The sequence below is a fragment of the Anser cygnoides genome, chromosome 3, assembly GCF_040182565.1.
Source record: "Anser cygnoides isolate HZ-2024a breed goose chromosome 3, Taihu_goose_T2T_genome, whole genome shotgun sequence".
NCBI classification, from domain to species: Eukaryota; Metazoa; Chordata; class Aves; order Anseriformes; family Anatidae; genus Anser; species Anser cygnoides.
The window spans coordinates 39,200,053-39,226,126 of NC_089875.1; the positions used below are offsets into that span (position 1 = coordinate 39,200,053).

The following is a 26,074-nucleotide window of genomic DNA, read 5'->3' on the forward strand; positions in this document are numbered from 1 at the left end:
GTCTTGGATGGGAATTATCAGCATTAAAGTAGTTATCGGGGTGTTTCCATGGCAGGAGGCTGGATAACTGGTAACACTGCAAAAAAGCTGTGAAGCAGAATTAGTAATTCTACAGTGTAAGCAATGAAAGATTTAATCGAAGCACTAAATCAACAAAAAATAGTGTGATCAATAAAACCGAGAACACTGAAGACCTTTTTCCACAATTGCGGAGGAAAACTGCAGATGATGTTACAATAGTGTAAAAAAAAAAAAAAAAGTTTTTAAAAAAGTGTTGGGAAAAAGAACAGTGGAGACAGACCCAGTGTAAGAGCACCAAGCTGCAGCCATAAAATTCTGCATTATGTCAAAGCAAAGAGACCTTGTTCAGCAACTGGTTGTGTACAGCAGCTCTGCTGGCTTGCTGACCTAGTTGTCATTGCAAATAATTAGCAGATAGGCTCATCAAAGATGTTGAGGTATCCCTGAAGTAAAACAAAGGGTTCAAGCATGGAAAGAAAACAACACTTAACTGACCTTTAGTGTTATTGCAAATATTGAGCACTGAATCTCAGGATCTTTAACAAAGATGATCCCTGAGAATGCATCAGTGAGAGTAGAGTGTTTTGTAAGGGTTATGCTTAATAATTATGTCCCTAAATCGTAAAAGTAAGATTATGGTGTCCAAGTCACTAAATTTGCCAGCTTAAAGCGTTATCAATACATTGTGCTTTTCAACAGTAGTCACCAATTTAGGTTTGTCTACTGGTAGGCCTACGATAACTTTTTTTCCATGTCAATAAGAAACCTTTTGATCATACAGAAATAAGCATTTTAAAGTCTTAAAATATAAAAAAAAATTATGGTACTATGTAGACAATTGTTACTGAAGTTGTTTCAGTTGGATAGTATCTCTGATATGTTTAAGCTTTTGCAAAATTCTTTATTTGTGAGTGTGTAATTTAAGACTCTTTTCCTAAAAAGTGTGGGGTCAATGCTGTGTGAAAAAGGAATTAATACTAATCTCATCAATAGATTTTTTTTAAGCAAATGATTCTAATTTGAATGTTTTAATACAAATTAACATGATAAAACACTATTTTGTACACAGAGAAACCCAAGCTTCTCCCAGACCCAGATCCTGATGTTGAAACTTACAGTGGTAGAGTACTAGAAATCAAATCTGTTTCTGATATTTCTGATAATTTCACTTCTCATTCAATCTTTAGTTTTTAACTGTATGACTACATATGCTCATTGTACAGTGCTGAGTTGCTGGACTACCTCACTTGAGAGATGTTAAGATAAATTTTGTATTTATTTTCATACGTTTAATTCAAACCAGAGCAAAGCATTTAAAGAAAAATTGATGATGAAATTTGGGCCCAACTCATAAAGCTCTTTGGCCTTCAGTCACACGTTGCTTGCATGCTACTGGTGGGGAAATGTGCTTTTTCTGCTTATGTTCTATTTCCCTTATAAAAACAAGTTTGAAACCCCCTAAAAAGTATACAATAAGTAACTGGAGAGACTTTTTCCTTTTCTTCAATAAAATTAGAATATTAAAAAAAAAAAAAGTAGAACTGGATACAATTTGAAGACCACATTTAAACCTGTAAAAATTTTTGCAAGCATATTTGTGTTTTCAGATGGAGTATTTACATGAGGGAAGGGATGTAAGCTTATACACCAATGTCATATTTTATACACTGTAGTCTTTCAAAGCATTGCACAGATCTTTTATCAATTAAAAATGACTTTCAGTATTTGTTACCTAAATTCATTGATACTTCATTTGTAATCTTTTGGTGGTTCAGGAGTAGTCATTATTACTTCTTGCATTTTTCTTTCATATACTAAAACCAATATGCGTTGCTTAAATCTATTACTTTTAAATTACCAGAAGGGGATCACACACTTTAAAAAATGTCTACAGTAATTACGGAGCCTCATAAATGTCAGTGAGTTTAGGGGATTAAATCCCCTGCAAGAATTTAGCAGGTTGCAGTGATGAGCACTCATTTAACGTTCAGTGATCTCTCTTCCTGCTTGGATTGTTCAAGGACAGTATATCTGAAACACATTTTCTAGACTTGACTAATTTATAGGGGGAAGAGAGCCTCCTACTTAATTTCAATACTCTTATACTTCAGTCTGTCTTCAGCAACATGGCTGTATATGCTTTGTGCTTCATGTGAGAAAATACACTTTTTGCTCTAAAGGCTGCTGTTTTTCTAGATGTGATGCTGTTTTTTATGGCACAGTATTAGTGGTTTTCTTTCTAGGCTAAATTGCGTCTTCTGTGATTTTTATGCTTTCCTTATGTAAGCATGCATTCTAGGCTTGGTGCCAGCTCAGTCCTTCCTTCATGTCTTTTCAGTTTTTGTGTATCACTTAAACTATAAATGAAACTTGGGGAAAAAATCTGCAGAAAAAGTGCAACCTGACTATATACTTAAATGTTAATGAATTGGGCCCTTGTTTTTTAATACAGTTTGCTTCAGCTCATATACAATTACTGGCTTTTACATCTTATTTCACTCATCATTATACAAAGAGCATCCGTTTTATGTTTTATTAATATTATTTAACACAACTTTTTAGCTTTCTTTTTAAGATGTAGTAAATAAACCTTTTGTGAGGTATCTGGGGATTGATAATGAATAGTTGTGTATTTTTGTGATACTACTGAAATAATTTTATTTTTTTCTTATAAAAGATGCAATAATAATTCTTTTTTAATAATTAAACTAATTTAGTAAGTGCAAGATGGAGGCGCTTTCCTACAGATTATGCTTCCACCTCAGAAGATGAATTTGGATCAAACCGTAATTCCCCTAAACATACCCGTCTACGTACCTCTCCAGCCCTGAAAACCACACGACTGCAGAGCACTGGGACAGCAACTCAAAGTAGCAATACATTCAAGCACAGAATAAAAGAACAGGAAGATTACATTCGTGATTGGACTGCTCATCGAGAAGAAATAGCAAGGTTGGTTTTCAAGGAGCACCACTAAAATTACAAAGATTTGTATCCAACCAGTTGTATAGGTACATATATGGGAGAATGTGAGCTGATGGATTTTCTGTATCACTCTACTTAGTTTTCATTCACTAACTTAATGGGTAAATTTGATTTCTGATGAAAGACTGACAGAACACTCATGTTACCTGCACGTATCTTTCTAATGGAAGATGATGGTCATTTCTGAGTTATGATAGCTAGATCCCAGAATACAAACTTCTGGTTGCATTAGTGGGACTTCCAGAGGTACTTTGTGTGGAACTCTCAGTTGCTAATGGTGTATTTCTTGAGGCTGAAGTATATTGGATTTTATACTACCTTTACAATGATAGTGAGGTAAAATTTCAGATTGGTACCTATGTGTCTCAGAGAGAGGAAGGGATTTGGGCAATGTGAGAGACCATGTTCTTGCTTTAATGTTTAGTCTGTCTGGACGTTATTTCATGTTAGATATTTTCTGGCTTAAATCATATACACTCATCAAAAAGTAATTTCTTCTGAGACCCTGAGATTAGTGTAGCAATTTCTTCATTATTGCTAATAGCACTGTGCTTCAAGTTAACCATGTAAAAGGCAATCACTTCTACATTCTGGTAACCTATTATTCCTGTATCATGCAATAACCGGGCAATGAAAACTTCAAATAGCTTGCACAAAATAAATAAAACTACGTAAGTAAATAAATGTTATTTAAAACTTAGATGCCAGTGTTCAAGTTTTGAACCTTTTCACAGAACTTAATCAGGGAGCCTAAACAAGAAATGTGTTTTCTTTTTAAAATTTATCTTAGTGTGGTCTTACAGCTGGTGAATCACTGTGCTTTTCTTAGTGTAATTTATTTTTGCCTCTTCTTGGTAATATTTTTCAGCATATACTTTTTCTAGCGTAGTGTGTGCAAAGAGAAAATACTTAAGGCAGACTTGATAAGTCATGAGAATCACAATGAAATTAAGTTTATTAATCAATTTAATGCAAGAATATGAAAAAGATGTGACTAAAATCAGAAATATGTAAAGCTTAGAGACTTCAAAGCTACAATTTCCTTATTGTATCTTGGGTGATATTGTGCCCTTATGAACACAGATGAAGACAGGCATTTAACATCATAAATATATATGCTATATATATTTGTGCACATATGCACGTTTATACACATACATGTGTGCACAACTATAAAAATATTCAATTCCTACCAAATTCTGTGAGTCTTAGTTGAATAGCTGATCAAATTAGGGAGTGTTAAAAGTAAGTACTACATAAAATAAATGTATAGTTGAAAGTAGAGGTTGTGTGACAAATATTTCATTTCTTCTATATAACCATCATGTTGTATTTAAATTGGTCTTCAAAGATTGATGGTTTGCACTTTTCACAGACTCTAAAATTTACAGATGTTAATAAAACTGAGAATTTGAAAGAGATATTTAAAAATAATGGAATAGCCAGATTTGGTCTAAAACATTTTGGCCTGGAGTGAATATACAATATGAGCTTCACATATATTTTGTTTAATGGTTTCAAAGTATCATTACAAAATTAATTGACTCAGTTTATGACATAGTAGACTAAGCATAGAAATGTTTTCAGTAATCCATCAGTAAAGAATTATGACAGATTTCTTGGAAGCATTCCTATTTTATTGTAATTTTTCTAACACCACAGCTGTTCTTTCACTACAGGTAAATAAGAGTTAGAGTTCAAGGTTGTTGAAAAAGAAGGTCATGCTCTCCCTATCCCAAGTCAAGTGTTCTCATATTTTTCCTTCTGTTAGATGAATCAACTGTGTAGTTGTGGGGAAGAGTCTGTTCACAAAGCAAATCTGATAACATTTCCTTGGGTAGAAATGGGAATTTGAGGTTTGTTTTGGTTTTGTCTCCCTGAATCCATTTGCCTTCTGTAATTGCAAGGACTGATGCAAGGGAAGCAGTAGAAATCTGCAACGCAACCTACCATTACAACAGAGTAAATAGTGTGTACATAAAGACTAAGTCTACTTCCTTGCATTATACAAAACATACTCCTTATATTTAAGCCATACTTTTTCTTTCTATAAGTTAATGCAGAATGATTTGATAATTGATCAAGCCCAGCTCTGAGCTGTTTTGTTTTTCATAATGCTTTTGATTTAGCACTCTATATTGTTTCTGTACAGAAAATTACAGAGTACTGGCTATAGCTTACTATCACAATGAAACTGATTCCAGATTTTGTTCACATGGCTAGTGTTTGACTGTGGTGATTGTGTAACAAATTTCTTGTCATACATGTTAGAATTGTTCAATATGGTATCTTTAAGATTCATTTGAATTCAGTTGTATGTGGACATCTGACATTTTTCCGTAATTTTGATTGCTTGGTAGGAATTCAGTGGAAGTGGCTGTTGCATGTCGAAGCATTGGTGATTTCTGTGAAGAGTTGTCCTAGTTGATTTATACTACTTTTGGTTTTGCTGTTTAATGACATTTGTCTTCTGGGGGATTTACTGATAATAGCAATTTCCTCCTTATTTTCTCCACAATAATTCATGACGTGCCAAATTTTGTCCCAGAGATTCAAAAGTGATTATTAGCTACATCTATCTGTTTACGAAAAAAGTGGTGTGGCTGTGTGAAGCAATGGAAGCAGGTGTTCTAGTAGCTCTTCTACTTGGAATAGTAGCTCAAACCTTGGAGTTATAATGGTGCACTTATATAAGCACCTGAAACAGAAATTAAAATTGGACGAAAAATTGTAATAATTAGGTTAAATTAATGTAGAAATAAGCATTTACCACATCTTAATTTATAAAAATGGGGAATTGACTTGATTTGTACTTTAGTGTTCCAGTCTTTCATAGCCTGAATTCAGAAATACTGTCTTGTATGTCATGGGTAATTGCCGCATATTCTCTGCCAGCCTTATTCCAATTATATGTACATTTATGACACACAATCTTGCACTTTGTCATAAATTGCTGATCATTAACCACAAAATCCAGTGTTGCTCTTTGGCTGGGAATATCTCTAATTATTTCTGCTTTTCTAGTTTTAAGACTGAGTGAGTAGAAATTAAACTATCTCAAAATCGATGATGTCCATTTGTTCAGACTTGAAGAAGTCAATTTCAAAAAAAAAAAAAAAAGGCAGCAAAACTCACCCTTAAGCACTGGCCAGCATCACGTACATCCCTGTTGCATGCAGCTCCTTCCACTTAAATGGTGGCTGCTGCTATTTCACAGCATCCTTGGTGGTGCAGAGTCAGCACTGTTGACTTCTGTGCCTTCACTCCTCTCAGACAGAAGTATGAGCAGGGATCACTTGGGCTGCTCTGAATTCTAGGTCTTCTGAACTGTCTGCTCTAAGCTGGAGATTCAGGGTGCCGTAGTTATTGGGGGGCTCTTAGCTTCTGCTTTGGGTTGCTTTTCGTTTTTTCTATCAGTCTTTTGGGGCGTTCTGGGGAGGAGAGGCACAAGCAGAGCTAGGCAAGCTCCTCTGCTTTGCTTCCATGCTGCTGAGCAGAATACAGAGCAGGGCTATTTTGTGATGTGGTGGATCAGAAGAAAGGAAAAGGCTTCTGTACAGCAACTGCAGAGGAAGGCTGCAGCAGCAGTTTGGAGAACTTCAAACAATAATTAGTTGCAGGAATCTTCAGCTGAGAAGCTGAATATATTTGTATTGCTCTATCATATCCAAGCATGTTCTGTTTTTCCAACTGGCAAGTTTGTCTTGATTTGACGATTTAAGATATTGGTCTGGAATTTCAGACATGTAAGCAGCTTGATCTGAGCAAGTTGCAAGGCTGCTGGGTAATCACAGGTCCTGAAGGAAGTTCTTTGTAAATAGGTTAACTGAGATATCAGTTAAAGGTATTCTGTGCATTTCAGATTTACTGCATTTACGTGAGTCATCTTTGCAGTATTTTCACAGTATTTCCCTTGAATCACATATTGGACTTAACTGTGTGTGTTACACACATCTTTGCCTGGGAGTCCTAGGAAGAAAACAAGGATGCTCTGTCTCTTGAGATTGCCTTCTACCATCTTCCTCCATAAAAGCATATTATTAGAAGCTTCAGTTAAGAATTTGCTTTTGTGATTCTATGAATAGACTTTCTATTCAGAGGGGCATGCACATTTTCATAGCACAGTTACCATCAAAAACTGGAACTTAGAAGCTGAAAGGCTGCAGGTTGGGCTCTACTGCTCCAGTAGTATTTCTAGGGGAGAAAGTAACGCTGTCTTTATTACTAGGATCAGTCAAGATCTGGCTCTCATCGCACGGGAAATCAACGATGTAGCAGGAGAGATAGATTCAGTGACTTCATCAGGCACTGCCCCCAGTACCACAGTAAGCACTGCTGCCACCACCCCTGGCTCTGCCATAGACACTAGAGAAGAGGTAGGAGATCTTCATGGAGAAATGCATAAGGTTCTTTCTTTTCTTTATTTCTTTTGCTTTTAGCATTTTGCATAGCCTTTTTAGTTATTTCCACCCAACCTGTACGCATGATCTGTTCTTTTTTGATTTAAAGTTCTTTTACGTTCTGATAAATTACCCAGAAATGATTCTGTTAACACAGATTGTAAAAAATGTCACCCAAATGCATCCTATCTGTCTGTCTCTTTTTTTCCACAAAGCATAGGACCTAGATGGTTATTTGTTTCTAGCTTAACCATAGCCTTAGATATTGAATAGTATCTAAGTGCATTTAAAGATACTAGTGTCTATGCAGGGATATATATATATATATGTATATGTTTAATACTTTGTACAGTACTTAAAAACAAAAAAGCCCCTCTTTTCACAAATGACATTAAAGTTTCTTCTTCTGAACATTTAAATGCTTAGGCACCATCAGCTAACAATAACTTTGTATTTTCTCTCCTAATAACATTGTCAAAAACTGCCTTGAAATAAGTTTGCCCTGTGATTCTATTCTATTCTAGTTCTAATTTTCTTTGACTATCTCTGGTGTGCTTTTGTTTGAATATATTGACTAACTTGTTCTAGTAACCATCACAGTTCTAATGCCGGTAAACATGTTGATTTGAACTGAAATCATCACTTTCTACCATATACAGTTCACCCTAATATGTTATAAATGTTTACTGCTTTTTTTTCTTCATAGTACTCCTTTCAAAATGTGTTTATTCATTTTTGTGTATGTAAAGTTTGGTTAATACATCAGTTGACTTTTACTAGTAAAATACTGTCATTTTCTGTGGAAAAAAAGATATAAACAGTGATGAGAAACCTGAGTTCTGTACTTAGAAAAATTATAACTACACCCACATAGATTTTATTTTTAATTCGTATGGACTCATGGCTAAACTTCAGTAAGGAAAGTGCTCATTTTCTCAAATCCAGCTAGATTGCTTGAATTATTATGCTACTGTTTTTCTTCTTTAAAAAATCCTGCACAATGTGTAATACTACTGCAGGTGGCAGTGTCCCCTTTAAGTAGGTATAGTGCTTCTGTAATACTACAATTAATTGGGAAAAAAAATCTAAATTTGATTGTACTGTACTTAATTTCACAAATATATTCCATTAATTAAAGGCCAAACCAGTTTATAGGTAACTATCATGTTACCTGTCTGTAAGCAAAATTTCTGTGGGCTGGTCATGTAGTTACCACGTATGTCTGCTTTTTGGAAAAACGGCATTCGTTTTTACAAGGTATCATTACATTGGCGATGCCTCAGTTTATACTACAAAAGACAACAGAATGATTTTTATTTGGTAGACTTTTTGTAATCTGTTTCAAAAGGAAAAAAAGATTAGTCTCACTTCATCATTAGTTGGTTTCATAAACTGTATTTTTCTTTTATTCTCCAGTTGGTTGACCGAGTATTTGATGAAAGTCTCAATTTTAGAAAAATCCCTCCACTAGTGCATGCCAAACCACCAGAGGGGAATGGTCGGCCTAATGATGCTAGACCTCAGCTACCAGATATCACGGATCCCCCAACGATTACCCGAAGGAGGACTTGGAGCAGAGATGAAGTGAGTACACAACAAGTTTCTCTATAGTAGTAGGTCTATTTTAATTTTTCACAATTGTCTCTCTGCTTAGTGTTCTACACTATCCTTTCATTCCTACCTGTATCAGGTAGCATTAATCCTAGAAAACATACTTTGTGTGTTATTTAATTTGCAAAATGTTCTAATATGATTGTATAGGATACTAATTAGAACGTGTGTGGTTTTTAATGGTAAAAAGGTAATTGAAAATATATGGAATTGTTTGTTTAACCTTATTTAAAACTTATTGCAGGTTATGGGGGACAGTTTGCTGTTGTCCTCAGTCTTCCAGTTTTCTCGCAAGATAAGACAATCCATAGACAAAACAGCTGGCAAAATCAGGTATTTTTTTTTAATTGTTGTTATTGAAAATGTTCTGCTCTCATCAACATTCCTAGTAGGCGACATGTATTATTCAGATATAGCAAATGTGTTTGGTAGCAACTAGTGTTTTAAAAAAGCAATGTTAGTTATGTTGGGTTTTTTTTGTAGTCTTCAATAAGATTTGGAATTAATAATTTTTCCATTATTGCTTGTGTGTGTTACACATTATATGAAGTTAAATATCAGCAAAATTTGCATGGACAGAATAATATTTATACTTCCAGCAAAAGTGCTGTTGCAAAGTATGATAATGCTGTGCAAAATCTACATTACCTCTATGCAAGACTAATAGAACTCTCTTAAAAGATAAACTTAAAGTGTACTGAACTGTGTAGTTGCCAAGCTGATGTAAGGATCAACCATTTTAGGAAGAAAAACAACTGGAGAGAGGAGAGAAGTTTCAGTAAATCCTTCTGAAAAAGAATTTGCTCTGGAGACAGTAACTAAAATAACAGATGATGACATCTGTTATTTTTAATTGAAAACTCCTGCTTAGATAGTTAGATTCCTGCCAAAAATATCGTAGTAGCTAACAAAGTACAGACATGTCAAAAATGATAACCTGTTTCTCTAGCAACAGCTGCTTTTAACTTGAATGAGTGAGTGTACAACCATTTGGTGACCACTTTAGTTGACAAGAGGAAATACAAATTCTAAATAAAAAGTTCAGGGTTGTATAATTCACATGTCCTTCTTCCTGTCATTGTGCAGTTAATCATTTAAAAATAGTGTATGTAAAAGAAAAAGTAAGTCACTTGGCTGAACTTCATGTATATTTTTTTAATGTGAGAAAATATTAGGTCAGTAATTGATTGGTTTGTCTAGTAAGTGTCCCATACTGAAATCTTGGATGGATGACCAAATCACAAATTAAATTCATCATAAGGTGATGTAACAACTAAAAGCAGCAAAATACTAGCATATTTGAATGTTGTATTCCCATGGGACTACTGAAAAAGGCTTGACCATACAAATCAAGAAAAAAATATCAATATAAATCAGTAAAAACTGTAGATTATCTGTCATTTCTAGTATTATTGTTTCTAGTAGGAAGAGTATAACTGAAGAATCAAGTCTTTAAAACAGTCCATTCTTATTATATCTGTTCTATTTTTGTGTGTGTGTCTGTTCTATTTTTACTGGTGGTTATAGGTAACATTTGTGAGTATGTTATTTCTGCTATCTCAGAACATGTTCCCAAACTGACATTTGTCTTGCTTCTTTTTCCAATTTACCATTTGCAGGCTACAGGATTATAATACTGTATTACACTGTTCACTGCCTTTCCTTTCTTGGTTTCCCCAGATACTTGATTTCATGTATCATTATTTATTTAAATATCCTTAAGCAAAAGACACAAATATCTATTGCTATACAAATTTCAGATACCAGTGAATTTGTGAAATGCAGATTTACAATATAGTTACCCTCAAAACCTATGTCAAATTAACAGAGTTCAACTTTATTATGCAGAATTTATAACAAATTGTGTAGAAATTCACAACTTATTCAAGTTTATGCTACCTTTGAGTGCACCGTATCATTTACTTTAACAGCTGATCCCAACAAGTAAGCAAAGAAACATGTACAAAGCGATACATAAGTGTGAGTGTTCTTCGAAAGTCTTTCTAAAAGGCATTCAAAATACTGCAGACAGAAACATTGCAAAAATATTACATGAAGTTTTGCTTTGAGCGTAATTCTCTGGAGAAATACAGTGACATCCATGAGGAACTCTGCTTACCAATATATTTTTTTTCCTTTTAAAGCTGCATCATCGGAACAAGAATCTTACTTATTGACTGACTTTTTTATGGTAGGCTTGTAGGATGATACGAATCTTAAAATGCCTCAAAAGCAGTAGATAGTAGATGCTCTATTCTTTTTGTCATGCTGATTTTTCTTGATGATTTGAAGCTTGTGATCTGTAAATATTTTGCTAGCACAGTTGTAGTTTGTTTAACACAAAAAACTGTTAGTACAGTGAATTAAAACAAATTTATGTATGCAAATGCATTCTGAGAAAAACAGGTAATGATAATATTCTTACACATTTCTGCTAACTTTTCTGAGCTTAATGGGTATGTCATATTACATTATAATTAATGCAACAATGATTTGATCATGTACGATACTATAAACGTAAGCATATATGTAAATATTCTATATACATTTAAAGAGAGTGGCATTACATTTTTCAATAAATATATATTGGAAAACTTTTATCTATTTGAAATTCTTTAGCATATTCCCAGAACTGTAATCAAAATTTCCTGCTGCTCAGAATGGATTTGAATAATATGACATTAATCATAATGTCATCGGTATTTTGAATTAGAAAAACACAATAGTTTTAGAATTGTTTTTAGAGAACATATAAGGGAGCAAAGAGCTACATATGTCAACAAAGCTAAGGTAAATTCTGTAGTAAGTTCAACAAACTCTATCCTTCTATTCATTTCACTGGAGCTAAGCCAGTTAAAATTTCTGTCCAGAAGAGATAAAATGAGAATCAGTCAGGATTTGTCAAGCAAACAGTTGTGTATTCTTCCAGAGTACTTGACCCTGAAAGGAGATGAGAAAGGTTTATAGGCACCAGTGAGCTTAACTATGTTTTTAAGTCCTCCCTCAAATTTCATTGTTCACCAATGTAAGCTTCTTTCACAAGAGCATAGACAGTATAGTGCAATTACAAATTCCACCATACATACTAAAAAATTACATCCCTCCTATCTGAGTTCAGATTGTCAAAGACGTGCTTCCTGTAAACATAAACATTCTTCTTTCTATAACATTTTAGTTGCAGAAGCTAGCTTTACTGAAAAGACCAGTTTCACTTTAGCTAAAAATACTATGATCATAAATATTTTCAGTCATTTTTGACAAGATGATCTATTGGAAATTAAAATGGAGCAGAAATCAGTCGTGAAGATAAATAAATCTGAGGAGAAAAATAAATGTCTATCTTTTTGGCTTGACTAGTTTCTTCCCTATTTCATTAGATCTGCCATTTCTGTTTTCTACTTTATGGATAATGTTCAGAGTTCTACTGAGTTCTGTCATCATTCCTACCTTATATTAAGAAATAGGATTGAGAGAAGCTTCAGATGCTGTATTCCTTGGCTAAATTCTCTCAGAGCTGGCCAAGGTGTTTTTTTTTCCAGGCCATAGCATGGTGTTCAGCTTGAACCAGGTTCAAGTGCTTGATTCTTTCCTTTCACCAAACCCTCTGTATATTTGCATTTTTCTTCAGGATAAGGTCATAGCTTGGGTGTTGCTAATATACTTATATTCGTTGGTGTGTGTAATCAGGTTCTTACCCACTGATGTACATGAAATGACATTGTAATTAAAAATTCTGTAGCACTCTTGCTGGGTATTCTGTAACCAATTCTTTGCTTATGAATTACTGTGGTGGCTTCACAGGAAGCAGATACGCAGCTTGTTTGCTTTTCTGTCCTGGTATGTTGTAATGCATTTGCAGGAATTTTCAGAGATTATGGAGGGAAGAGGTAAGTACACTTTGCAGTGACAAGACATACCGGTTTTTATCTGTGCTGTACAATATGAATGCAGTACTATTGGCTTGACTTGCAGCAGGCAAGTACCTGTTCAGTCAGGCAAAATCTAGGCAAAGCAATCAGCTCAGTGCAGGCACCACTCATCAGTTCCTGCAGTTGTTTGTGCATCCTGCAAAGTGCAACAAAAGAAAAATGAGGACTGAGCACAACCAAAGAAGAAAGGTTAGGCAGATTTGCAACAAAAAGACTGGGCAAGGGCAAGAGCAGAAGGAAGAAATGTTGCAAAAAGGAAATATAATTCCTCAAATAATGCCAAAAACAAATTGGCCAGTCCAAATTATAGTGGAAGTAATATCTTTTAAATTACTTTTTCCATTTTTTCTATTGTTTTAAATAAGTTAACTTCTGAAGTGTAAATTTTTCAAATTGTAAAAAAGTAATATCATCTCTAAAGGAGAATAAGGGTGAAAGCACCACATATATAAATAAGGTCATTAATTATATATAAATACAGAATATTTTAAGCTCATATGAACAAAAAGGTAAATTAAAAAGCAAGCAGTGTCACAATAATCTCTCTATTTTTCTACTTGTGGTGTTTACTGCTAAATAAAGTCTTTGAGATGCACGGTATCATGAATTTGTACCTTAAATAATAATTTCCTGAAAGTCCTACCAATGCTAGTAATTTCTTTAAAATATACTACTTTTAGGTTTTAAATTGATTTGCTTAGAGGTCTGTTTTACTGCAGGTTCAAGTCTAAAGTTAAGTCTAAAATACCATTAATGTTTGCTACAGTTGCATTTCCAGCTAGAGTTAGTATCTAATCATAGCAATTAAAGAAGGGGATTTAGAATATACTTCACTAACGTCATGTGGTGTCACTTAGGAAAGAGAAAAAAAAAAAAGAATACCCAGATCCTTAAATACACATGGATTCCTTCTTTTCAATTGTGTAAATATGGACAATTTAAATTATGTTTATAATACAGCAATGTTATCACAGCAGGGAAGCAAAACAGTAAAAGCAAACAAACAAAAAACCCACCTGGGGATCTCATAACATGCTTTGGGATTTTACAGATAATAGAAGTGACTTCTTAAACAAGTAATATTTATTGCTGAACTATGTGTATACAATTTGTGCATTGAGAGTTTTCATGCATTAGAAAAACAATATCTTCTGTGTAACATATTTTTAATTTCCAAAAGTGTTTTTTTCTCTAAATTAATATAAAGTACAAATGTAGAAGTTGAATTTATTTACCAGTGTTAATCTTTTTCATATATTTTGCCATTGTTGTAAAATGGAATGTTAACAGGAAATTCTCTTGACTACTATAAAGTAGTTTGAAAAATAAAATAAAATTGTCTCAGTGCTGGCAGAAAGAATCAACTGTGCCTTTTCAACACCATAAGCAAGTATTTAGCTGCACCATTGCCATTTTAATGTAAATACGAATGATATTGCTGAAACTCTGTATGCTACCCTACGAATTCAAACTTTCTGGTTCAATTCTATCAGTTTTCAATATTTTCAGATTTTGGTTTTATTCAGTGTTCCCTAGGCTGCTTTTTTGGATTGTGTATCTAATCTTTAAGTTTTAGTTTGTCTACCTTTTATCTACTTTAAACATACTATTCTTGCATTTCTTTGTTCTAGAATATTATTTAAGGACCAAGACAGAAACTGGGAAGAAATTGAAAACAAGTTGCGAGCAGAAAGTGAAGTTCCTATTGTGAAAACATCAAGCATGGTATGAATACGTACCTTTTCTGGGACAGAATGAATGTTTTTGTCATATAGTTACTAAATAATAAGTAGAAGAACATGCTATATTCAAATGTTGCAAACAGAATAACTGAAAAGGATGCAAGCTGTTTACAGACTTAACTGATCACTATTATTTAACTGAAGATAACCATCAGTTTGAATGTTGGATGCTTTCAAATAACTTGTTTTACAATTTCAAGACTACTTTACCTAGTGATTAATCATATTCAGAGAAATAGTTATCTTTTGATATGTGGGAAGGAAAAGAATCTGTAGACATATTGTAAGAAAAACTCTTCAAATCTAATCGTTTTAATTTTATGGTGAAACGACAACTGTAGGGTACCAACTACAGCTCTAGTTGATTGTACAGTCTTCTACCCCTGCATAATCAGAAATATTTCATGACCAGACTGTGTGACAGTGTGAGGGAATGGAGCACGTGTTTTTTCCTGGTATACTTGTCTTCTGCTTCTATACACAGAGCATAGGGTTTAAAAAACATTTCTTCACGTGAGAGCAGGTAGAGAGCCTAGCTTTATTACCCTGACTGCTGGAGTATTGTGCTGCTAGCAAAGTCAACTTACGGAGGCAGCTTTCTTTTCTGAGGGAAAGGCAGGAGAGGAAACTCCTCCTCATGTCCTTCATCCTGGACTGATAGAGAAACAAAATATGCTCATAGTTCCTCTGGTCTTGAACTGGCTAGTACTCCTCTGTTATATCGTTACAAGTTTTTACAGTATAATATGTATCCAGATTGATTTTTCCTGAAAATATTAAAGAACTTGACCTGTAATTTCAGCAGAATGTTGGGGGGGTGGGGTTGTTTATTTGTTTTCAAAGTTTAATCAAGGTTACTCATGGAAATGTGTAATTTCAGAAATATGATCATATAATTATCCTATCCATATCCAGAATAAGAACAAAGTTCAGTGTTTTACATTCTAAGTGCCATTAATGTGTTTTTTTTAAGGCTTTCATGAAAAAACACGATTTTTTGTATATTTGCTCAGCACTTTACAATTTTTTCTTCCAATACTTTAAAGCATCTCACGTTGTTTGAAAGTGTGTGTTTTATTGGTCTATTTTCAAGTTTCTGCTTATTTTTCAGAGCAGTGTATCATTCAAACCCATACTGAAGTGGTGCTTTTTTTTTTTTTTTAACCACAAAATGTTATAAAAAGTTAGCAGAGGACAGTTGTAGCTGATGTTTGCTTTGACCTTGGGACATATATGTCCAGCTCAGATGTGGAATTTGCTTAAAGATAATGGCTTTGTAAAATCCAAGATACAACTTCTTGGCCAGCCACAAAAATCCACATCAAATTAGTTAGTGCAGAAATCCTTCAATAGATTTCTGAAATTGAGCACCTTTGAAAATTACCTGCTTATAAAGATCGCTGATAGCTTTCCTCAGCAATCAGATTAGCAGTATTCTTCAGTGCAGGGTCCAGTGTTCTTAAGCAGCAGGATTTGCATATTTATTATAATCCAAAATGTGGTGCATTTAATGATTGTTGTGCTCCTGACTGCACTGCTGTGGCTACATCTGTGTTAGCAAGCAGCACAGTGCAGAGGCACTGTAAAGGCAAATGAGTGCTGAAGGCCCAGCGCTGGTGCGGTGCAGGCCCTCACAGGCACAGGGCCCAGTGGTTGAAGGTAAAATCCTAAGGTAGTCATCTTACTGCCTGTTCTGACTTGCATCTGAGCAAGGTTATGAATCAGCATGTCTACTCCGTTGATACTGGGTTTATGTGTTGACTTCCCTTTGAAGGTTTGCTTTCACTTTGCCTTGTTTCTACACAACTGGGATGCCTATCTGTCAATGCTTACGAAAAATTAGCGTAGGCAATTAAGCAAGGGACAAAATGAGGATTTGTTGATTTGAGCTATTGGCCAGTCAGGAAGAATAGTTCATTTCCAAGAGGGCCACAGTGGTCCATCCTGAAGCACCTAGGGCCCATGGTGTAAGTGGCATGGCCCCACCCAGCAAGGGTATTCCTGATGCAAGGAGGGACAACACAAATACCATATTGCAAAATCTGGAGAGAGGGATTATTTGCTACTGATACATAGTTTGAATGTCTTCTTCCTTAATGAAATGTGTCCTTGAGCATTTGCATATTTGATTCTTTCCTAGGAAATATCGTCGATCTTACAGGAACTGAAACGAGTTGAGAAACAGTTGCAAGGTAGAGATCATTTTCCACTTTTCTCTCTAATCATTGTCTGCTTCCAGTTTTTTTAATTTATATATATATATATATATATATATATTTGTATCAGAAATAGTGTGGCCAACAAGACCAGGGAAGTGATTGTCCCTCTGTACGTGGCTTTGGTGAGGCCTCACTTCAAATATTGTGGTCAATTTTGGGCCCCTCACTACAAGAAGGACGTCAAGGTGCTTTGGAGCATGTCCAAAGAAGGGCAATGAAGCTGCTGAAGGGTCTAGAGGACAAGGCTTATGAGGAGCAGCTGAAGGAACTGGGGTTGTTTAGCCTGGAGAAAGGGAGGCTCAGAGGAGGCCTTATTGCTCTCTACAACTACCTCAAAGAAGGTTGTAGCAGGGTGGGGGTCAGTCTCTTCTCTCAAGCACCAAGTGATAGGACAAGAAGAAATGGCCTTTAGTTGTATTAGGTGAGGTTTAGGTTGGATATTAGGAAAAATTTCTTCACTGAAAGGGTTGTGAGGCATTAGAACAGGCTGCACAGGGAAGTGGTTGAGTCACCGTCCCTGGAGGCATTCAAAAGATGGGTAATGTGGTGCTTAGGGACATGGTTTAGTGGTAGACTTGGCAGAGCTATGCTAACAGTTGAATGTGATTATCTTAGAGGTCTTTTCCAACTTAAATGATTTTATGATTTTATATATATGAAACAAAATTGTCACATCTTATTAAAATATGATCACAGTATGTTACATAATTTAATACCATATAATTACTGGCGTATCTGGTGAAGAAACATCACTGAATTATATTAAAACAGAATAGTGATATATTTTTTTGGGGGGTGAGAACAGGCTCAGTTTACAATGGAATCCCAGAAGAATTACTTGTGAAACTTCCTTAATATAAATATTTTTGTGGGAAAATTTTGAAGAGTAGGTGATCACAGAATCACAGAATTGTAGGGGTTGGAAGGGACCTCGAGAGATCATCGGGTCCAACTCCCCTGCCAAAGCAGGTTCCCTAGAGCAAATTGCACAGGTAGGCGTCCAGAGTCTCTTTCAGGTATTGCATTTATGCATACATTTGTATTTGGAATAGGAAACTTGTTATGCATTCAGAGTGTTTTATATAAATGCAGCAGGTCTTGATATTTTTCCAAGTGTGATTTCAGAGGGACTGCATATCCTACTGAGATTAGGCTTTATAAAATAGTCTTTGCACATCAGTAATGCCCTCATGTGTAGAACAATTCAGTATAAATAATGCTCTGGGACTATAATCTATAGGAAATCTCAAAAAAAAAAAAAAAAAAAAGTCAGATTTATCTGACCGTAAAATGAAAATCTAGGATCAGTTTTTGACATCTTCCCTTCATACTACTAGGTCCATTCTCTGTGATTGTGGAATCCACAGACTATGAAATAGAACAGTTATTTCTTTGCTTTTTCACATGCAAAGACTTAACCTACGTGTTAAAATGGGGGGGGGGGGGGGGGAAGTGTTGACAAGGTCTGCTATTTAGACATATATTCCATTTATCAAAATCAACCTATAAGCTACATATATTTTAAAATTGAGACAATTCTCTCTGGTAACAAATGACAGGACATGAAGGAACAGGACAAAGTGGTGCCAGGGGAGGTTCAGGTTGGCCATTAGGAAAATTTCCTTTGCAATGAGAGTGGTCGAACACTGGAAGAGGCTTCCTAGTGAGGTGTTTGATGGCCCATGTCTGTCAGCGTTCAAGAGGCATTTGGACAATGCCCTCAATTATTGCCTCAATGCTTTAACTTTTGGTTAGTCCCTTAGTGATCAGGCAGTTGGACTCGATGATCTTTGTAGGTCCCTTCTGACTCAACTATTCTAATTCTAAAAAGAGCTTACATTTATGTGTTGTTTATACTTAGATTATTGCTTTACTTGGAGGGGTCAAATGAATTGGTTGTCCTTGTTCATGTATAATCATAAATGTATTATCTTTGTTTTAAATTTCCTTTTTTTTAATTCAGATTTAATCCTCCATTAATGTGTGTTTTTTTTTTTAAAGAATATTTCAGGGGAAATCATTAGTGACTTTTATTGACAAATTAATATTTGTTTCATGCTAATTTTCAAGAAAATGTTAATTTGTTACAAATTAGGTTATGTTCAGATTACATAACAAATAAGGCCCAGAAAAAGAGACCAAATTTCCTTGTGTACGCAGTGGTATTCAAATGTATGTTAATTGAGTTTTGGAAATAGAAAACAGAAAGGTTCTGTTAAATATGACACGTGTATTAATAGTTCAGCAAAATAAACATGTACTGGGCGCTTTCAGTTTGCCCTCACTATCTGGAGGGAGAGGGACAATAAACCCATCATTATATATAAAAGGATAAATGATAGCTTTTTTGTACAAATTTCATTCAATTGTGTAATTAGCAGCTGTGGATACTTGGGCATGGGGAGGGATGCAACATAATGTGCTTATAATATTAAAGAAACAGTCCCTTAAACATGACTAAAAATCCCCTCTTTCTTTCCAGTCCCCATAAGCTAGTTAGAGACTGTTAGTCATCCCTTACCACCCCCACATCAGGCAGTGTTTAGTTTGTGCAATTCCCTTTCATGTGCAATTTTAATAAATGCAAATGCTTTTAAACATATGTATCAGCTACGTATATGTTGTATATACCATTGTATTGCAGTGGTCAGCATATATAAAAAGTTCCTGTCGTCATAAAAATAAAAGTGTTAGAATAGGATTTTACATCTCTAGATTCTGAATAGTTGACAGATAACTTCAGTTATTGATCCTGTTGGGATCGTTTGTGGGCTTTTACTCTAGTCAGAGATGTTAATATGTAAACAGAATAAAAAGTGAGGAGATACGAATAAGCTATTTTCATTAGTGCAGAAAATAATGTTTTTCATGGTTTCTTCCCTATCCCTTTCATCTTTTCTTGATTGCTTAGCAATTAACGCTATGATTGACCCTGATGGTACCTTGGATGCTCTGAGCAATTTGGGATTTGCCAGCCCCATCTTACCAGCTCAGCCAAAGCAGAAGTCCAGTCCTATTTCCCAAAACACCCGTCCTCAAGTGCAGCCAAACTGCCAGCCTGAAGCACGGGCTCCTCGACCCGCTGCCGTCCCTGTTGCAGCTGAATTTGAGACCACTGAATCTGAGTCGGATTTCAGCATACATTTCAATAGGTTTAATCCAGATGGCGAAGAAGAAGATGCCACTCTGCGTGAATGACATCTGAGTGTTGATACAAATACCGTTCACATGGAATGTTTTGAAATACTGGAAAGATTATAATATTGGTTTTATAACTAAAAAATAAAAAAGGCTTGGTCAAACAGCAATTGTTTTATTAAACCAGTTTTCTTTAACTGTGATGCTTTGATTGTCACACAAATCCTTTTCAAATCATAAAGACGTGCATAGATACCAGTGTAGGAAAGCAGATTGTGGCAGGTTTGCCCTTTGTGGTTGTGTGCTTTGCAAAAGAATTACTATATCAGCAGTTTTCCCTTAACAGATTTATTTCTTTTTAAAAGCCATGCAAGCAGTCTAACATTTAATGTTACTGAAACCCCAAATCTCTTTGCCAAGCTGCTCTATTTAATGGACTTTCTCCTCTAAAGTTTGTACAGAACTGTTGAACAGTTAAATTTGATCCTGAATTAGATGATTTATATAGGAAGCATTATCTTTGACTACAATGACACATTACTGCAAAAGGTAAGACAGATTTCAGAAAACATTCATTCTTGTGTGCTGAGAATCTCAAACAGTTCTGTGATTTATATAACCTTGTTGCTGCGTAAATTGTCTTGGGGTTTACGAAGTTCACATATTATGTTTGCACTAAGATTTGCTGGGAGTGGTAGGTGAACATATCGATATCATTAAACAGCAAACAGTGTTTTGGTGTACATAGAAAACTGATAATACTGTACTTGCATTAACATTGCAGTGTTTTAATTTACTCTCTGAAAGGACTATTTGGCACTTTTTGATCTTCAAATGTCTTTTTGATGTTAATAAAAGTAGAAGTATTTCATATTCCTGTCCAAATGTTTGTTGAAACTAGGAAACAAATTTAAACATACAGCAATGTGGGACATTTTAAAGCATATTGAGGCAAATGGGCTCTCACCAATTCAAATGCAACATAAGCTTATGAAAGAAATTACTGTTCCTTGGAATGATCATGAGATGTAAAATTTTCTTTAGGGACTTGAAATAGAGTTGTCATAATTTGCTTGATCAATAGATGCACTCCCAAGCAAATGATTTTAATTTGTTTCTGTATATTTTCCCATAGTCTTGCTAGTAAAGCTGTCTCTGTCTTACATGTTTAAAAGGATTCTGGAAGAAGACTGCTAACACAGACATTTTGCTTATACCACGGAAAAGCAAGTCTATTTAAAGTTTCCTATATAAGCCTATTTTCCTTATAAGTTGTCCCAGTAACTTAACATTTGGAAATAATAATAAAAATAAAAGGAAATTACTTTGTATTTCCAGAACACTGTAATTTGGAGGAATGTTATTTCTGTTAAATGTAACTAATAGACTGGAATTTTCCTATGTTTGCATCAGTCTCTATATATTAAGGTTAAAGATACAGTTTTTCAGCTTTTATGAAATGGTCTTTAATATCAGCAATAATCCTCTATGACATTTGTTTAAAAAATCTACTTTCTGTACACTTTTAAATTGTACAGGCTTTCAGAAATCAGTAAAAGTTGGACCAGTTAATAAAAACACAAAAACTTTTTTTGTAGAGATGTAAAAACAAAACCACTAATCTGTTGTATAATGGATTTCATATTTTCTTTAAAAAAAAAATAATAATTAAAAGCAAACAGCCTTCATGTATGATTCAATATGCTCTACTCCAGCTAACTGTGGAAGCCTGAACTACACTAGTTTACAGGGCTACAAGAAAAGTTTTAGAAGGTGCAGAAGGGCAAAAACAAATTGAAACTAGAGCTAGGTATTGAAAACAGAGTGTACCAAACCATCACCATAATTCCTTCTTTTGTTTCATGCTTGGAAACATAATTTTTCTGCAGACTCGAGTGGGAAGTAGGAGATGGCTAGGAAGGATTAAAGGTGCGGGCTCTTCATGCAAGATTCTGTTTGTGTTCCTTCAGGCGTTGATACCTTTATGTTCTGTAATAAGCATTTTGCATTACTATGTTCTTATTTTATATGAACATGTTCTCCTTATTTATTTTTGTTACATTTATTATGTATGTTATTTTGTTATATGCATTTACAACTCCATTTTTAAATAAAGTGTTTCTGGAACTTTACAAGCGTGTGAGTATGTAATTCAGTGCTGGGAAGTTCACACAATCCTCCTGCATTCCACCTTACCTGTACTGAAATAGGAAATGGCATTCTTCATAAATACTGAAAACGCTGTAGTATCGCCACCCCTGCGTCATTTATTCTGTGCTGACACTATTGGCTTGCTTTCCTATACTCAGCTTTGTTACAACATTTGAATTGATTTTTGTGTGCAAAACTAGAGGCAAAAATAGTCCAGTATGCTAGTCACCAAATAGTGACTGTTTCCCCCTTTATAGAATGAAAATAAGTGAGCTTTATTGCACCTGCCAGGTGCAATATCAAATTGTTTCCAGACTGCTTTCCTTGTGCTTCATATATTGGAAAACTTTATTGAACATTCTGGTTTGGCTCCAGGTTGGTGCCTGTTTTTCTTTTGTCCCAGCTTGGATTTTGCACAAACCTTCCTGCAAGATACTGCATTTCCTCCTCTGTAGTTAGTTTCATGCAAGAGCAGAACTGAGTTTAGTATTAAATTCCAACAATTCTTTCCCAGCTTGCACGTTTCAGTGTTAGTGAGCTTATCTCAGGGCTAATGTTAGCACCTGATGTAGAATCACAGACTCAGGTATGTTGGAAAGGACCCTTCAGATCATCAAGCTCAACCATCAGCCTAGCACTTCCAAGTCCACCCCTAAACCACGTCCCTAAGCTCCACATCCACATATCTTTTAAATACCTCCAGGGCATACTGAACTTAGGAGAGGTGATAGGTTTCAGCCTACCTGAGCAGGGTTGGTTCATTGCTGTAAGCAGCACTTGCCACTTGGAGTTTCTGAGAATGTGTTTCTAGGCTCCTGAGCAGATGTTTGAGAATCTGAACTTCCAACCTCGGCCAATTTAAGTAGTTTTCAAATCTTAAAGTGGCATTAACCTAAAAAGTCATTTCCTTTTTAGCGGTGAAATGGTTTTATTTGGAAAATATATGGATTTTATGCAACCGTAAGAAAACTCTTCAACAAATCATGTCTTTGTCCCCTAATGCTCCAGCACACAATCCAGCACACAACAACTTCAATTATAGGTTTAAAGTTAAGCATAGCTGCTCTCCGTTGAGTCAATGGAAAGGTTCGTCTAAGTGAAGTTACATACCTGCATGACTGAGTGCAAAATCAGACCACTGCGTTCAAGTTTTTGCTTGTATGCACTTCAGTAGAGTTCAGAAAAGTTGCCCTCCAGCACAGGAAATTTTAAAGTGTTTTTAAATGAGATGATTATAAGCTTTAACCCAAAGTTGCAAAAGCAAGGATTTTTAAATTAGTAGGAAGAAATTCATCCTACTTGAGATCTGTGGTTTCTTTTAATTGATATTTAAATTCCTCCAGCCTAGGAAACATGCTGGAACATGTCCTACTGCTTTAAAATGCAGTCAGCCAAAAAATGGAAAGCATAAAGTAGCAGGTATAAAGCAAGAGGTATGATTAAAAAGCATAGCTGAAGGAAATTTCTAATTAAGGCTTTTCTCCAGGGAGACACAGTGAAACCTCGAGGCTTTGGAGGATCACTGCAGATCAATGAAGCCATCTTGCCACTGTCTGAAGTCTCCCAGATGGTGGGACGGAGGGCTGGCGCAGATAATCTTACAAACAGCACAATCGCCCTTAGGCTTGCAGCGCACGACTGAGGCCAAAGAAGGAGCTACAAGACCGTCCCCTCCAGTGGTGCTTTCTGGCTGAACTGCACCTTCCCAGCTGGATCAATTTGCTCCCTCCCTGCCCTTTCCCCCGCTGGGTTTCTGGCAGTGCTCCCCACTGCTGGGCTGGAGGAATCCCCCGGGTCAGCCAGCGAGGCGCTTTGGAGCTACTTCTTCCTCCTGGCAGACCGAGAGACCTCAAGCATTGCATGCTTAATCTCCGGTGCTGTGCTTCTTCGACATTTTCATGAGTCTCCAGAAAATCTTTTTTCCAGGCCTCTCCCTATTTCTCTGTATTAGACAGCGCTGAATGCCATGATGTGTGTCAGTTTTCTTTGAATTTATACGGTTTGTATGTGCATGAAGTGCTGTAATTTCCCATGCAAATTATCTTGGGTTATGTGCATATATTTAAATATTTTTATCGTTTTTATCTTAAGATTTAATGAGCTAATGGAGATCATATCAATAGAAGTTTTCAGCCACCAATACCTGCGGCTTTCCATCTGCTGCCAGCAAAATCCTATTAACCAGTTTTGCAGCACTGATGCAGCTGTTCATTTTAGTTTTCTAATGTAATGTAATGTTGTGACTCCATTTCAAAATATAGGAAGAAGCGCAAAGTGACAGACATTCAAGTAACTGCTTTTTGTTCGATGATCCAAAAATCATCGGGAATATAGGAAAGATTATATTTTTACAACCCTATGGTTAATCACAAGCCAGTTTCCCTGTAGGACTGTGCAGCAGGAGGGTTCTGTAGGAAGGCTGTAGTCCTGAGCCTCAGTTACTGATTGTGGCCGTATTACTCTTGTATGTTAAATGTCCACAGGATCACGATACCAAAAAACATATTGGCAATTACAGTATCTACTCAGAAAAGATCTAAAAGCCATTCACCCGCCTGTCAACTTCTCATAAAAAAAAAGATAAATACAGTGATGTACCGTGCTTAGCACATGAATTCTTCTGGAAGAAAAAATTCTGAAGCCTCTAAAATTTTCTAGTTAAACTGCTACTTACCAGGAATTCAAAGTGTTAAAGATGTTGTTTTGAGAACGGTCACATGCCCCATTAAGTCTGGTGTCCTTTGAAATAAGATCAAGTTGCCTAATTTCTTCTTGAAGGCTCAGGATTGTGGCTGAGGCTTTCATCTCACTCAGGAGTCAGGAAGGACAGAGCTAAGTGGATAATCCCACGTTCTGTCTGTGGTTTGTTACCATCGCTATCAAAGGAGAAATGAGAGGCAGAAGAGCCAGTGATCATTTCATGATGGTCAAGTTATCTCTGGCCCCTCCTGGCTCTGGCTATGCCAGCACTCAGGCTCTCCTGCTTCTCTCCTTTAATGGCAATTTCAGCAAAAAATATACTAGATATGTCTCTCTGTTTTTCTCTCTGATGTAAACCAGTGTACTGAGCTCTGAAAAGCAGATCGTAAAGACAAAGCAGTGCTGCTATTAGTAGCAGCAGGATTTCTAAGGAAAGGAATTGTGATCTGGTACAGAGTACCTAGCTGAACAAAGCTGGAACAAATAATGTATGGACTCAGGAGAATCCAAAAAAGTGCATTACAGTCAGGTCTAGTAATTCTTCAGGTAAATTGCAAGGCAAGGCAAGGCAAGTCCTCCCCTGCAGGATAAAAGCAGGGTGCTGGTCTTATTCATTATATTTTGAACACTTCCAAAAGCTTCAGTAAATGATTACATCTGTTTCCTAGAATGAGCGAAACTTTTGGCAACCCAAAAGTGAGGGCAGATGTTCAGCTCAGTGACAGAACTGTGAAAGGATGGCTCTTAAACAGGGCTGCTTGAAGCAGAGGAAGGAAGTGCCTCGAGGGCTTTGTGAAGTCCCTTGAGCCGGTTCAAAAATATGAAAGGGGAGGAAAGGGCCATTGCTACGCAGAGATACCAGAACCAGCCACATGTTGCTGCTTAATCTCCAAATTTAATATTCTTTGCTGTTACAAAGGTCCTCAGAGATTAAAAGAAAATGAAGTTCTCATGTCACAGTATACACATTATAACATGAATCGTTCTGGATAAGTTTATACATTCACTATCTTATTTCTGATTTTTTTTCTTGTATTCCTTTGACTGACTGGGAAGTTGAACGTCTGGAGTATTTTTATCCCCTCCATGTCGAGTATATGATCTACACATGCATAACAAATAAAATTGCCCATTTACTTTTCTTAGTACTTTTTTTGCCTGCTGACAGCTGTTCGTAA

At 35.7% G+C, this 26,074-nt stretch overlaps 1 protein-coding gene across 1 annotated transcript in view; it reads left to right on the forward strand.

Annotated features, from left to right (window-relative positions):
- CEP170 (centrosomal protein 170) overlaps window positions 1–21,711 on the forward strand; it is a 101,025-nt gene extending 79,314 nt beyond the window's left edge. The window contains 7 exon segments of the mRNA XM_048079926.2: window positions 2,739–2,973; window positions 7,235–7,382; window positions 8,823–8,990; window positions 9,262–9,350; window positions 14,578–14,671; window positions 16,829–16,880; window positions 19,819–21,711. Coding sequence (XP_047935883.2) covers window positions 2,739–2,973; window positions 7,235–7,382; window positions 8,823–8,990; window positions 9,262–9,350; window positions 14,578–14,671; window positions 16,829–16,880; window positions 19,819–20,105 — 1,073 coding nt within the window. The 3' untranslated portion in view covers window positions 20,106–21,711.
- Window positions 21,712–26,074: the final 4,363 nt, after the last annotated feature.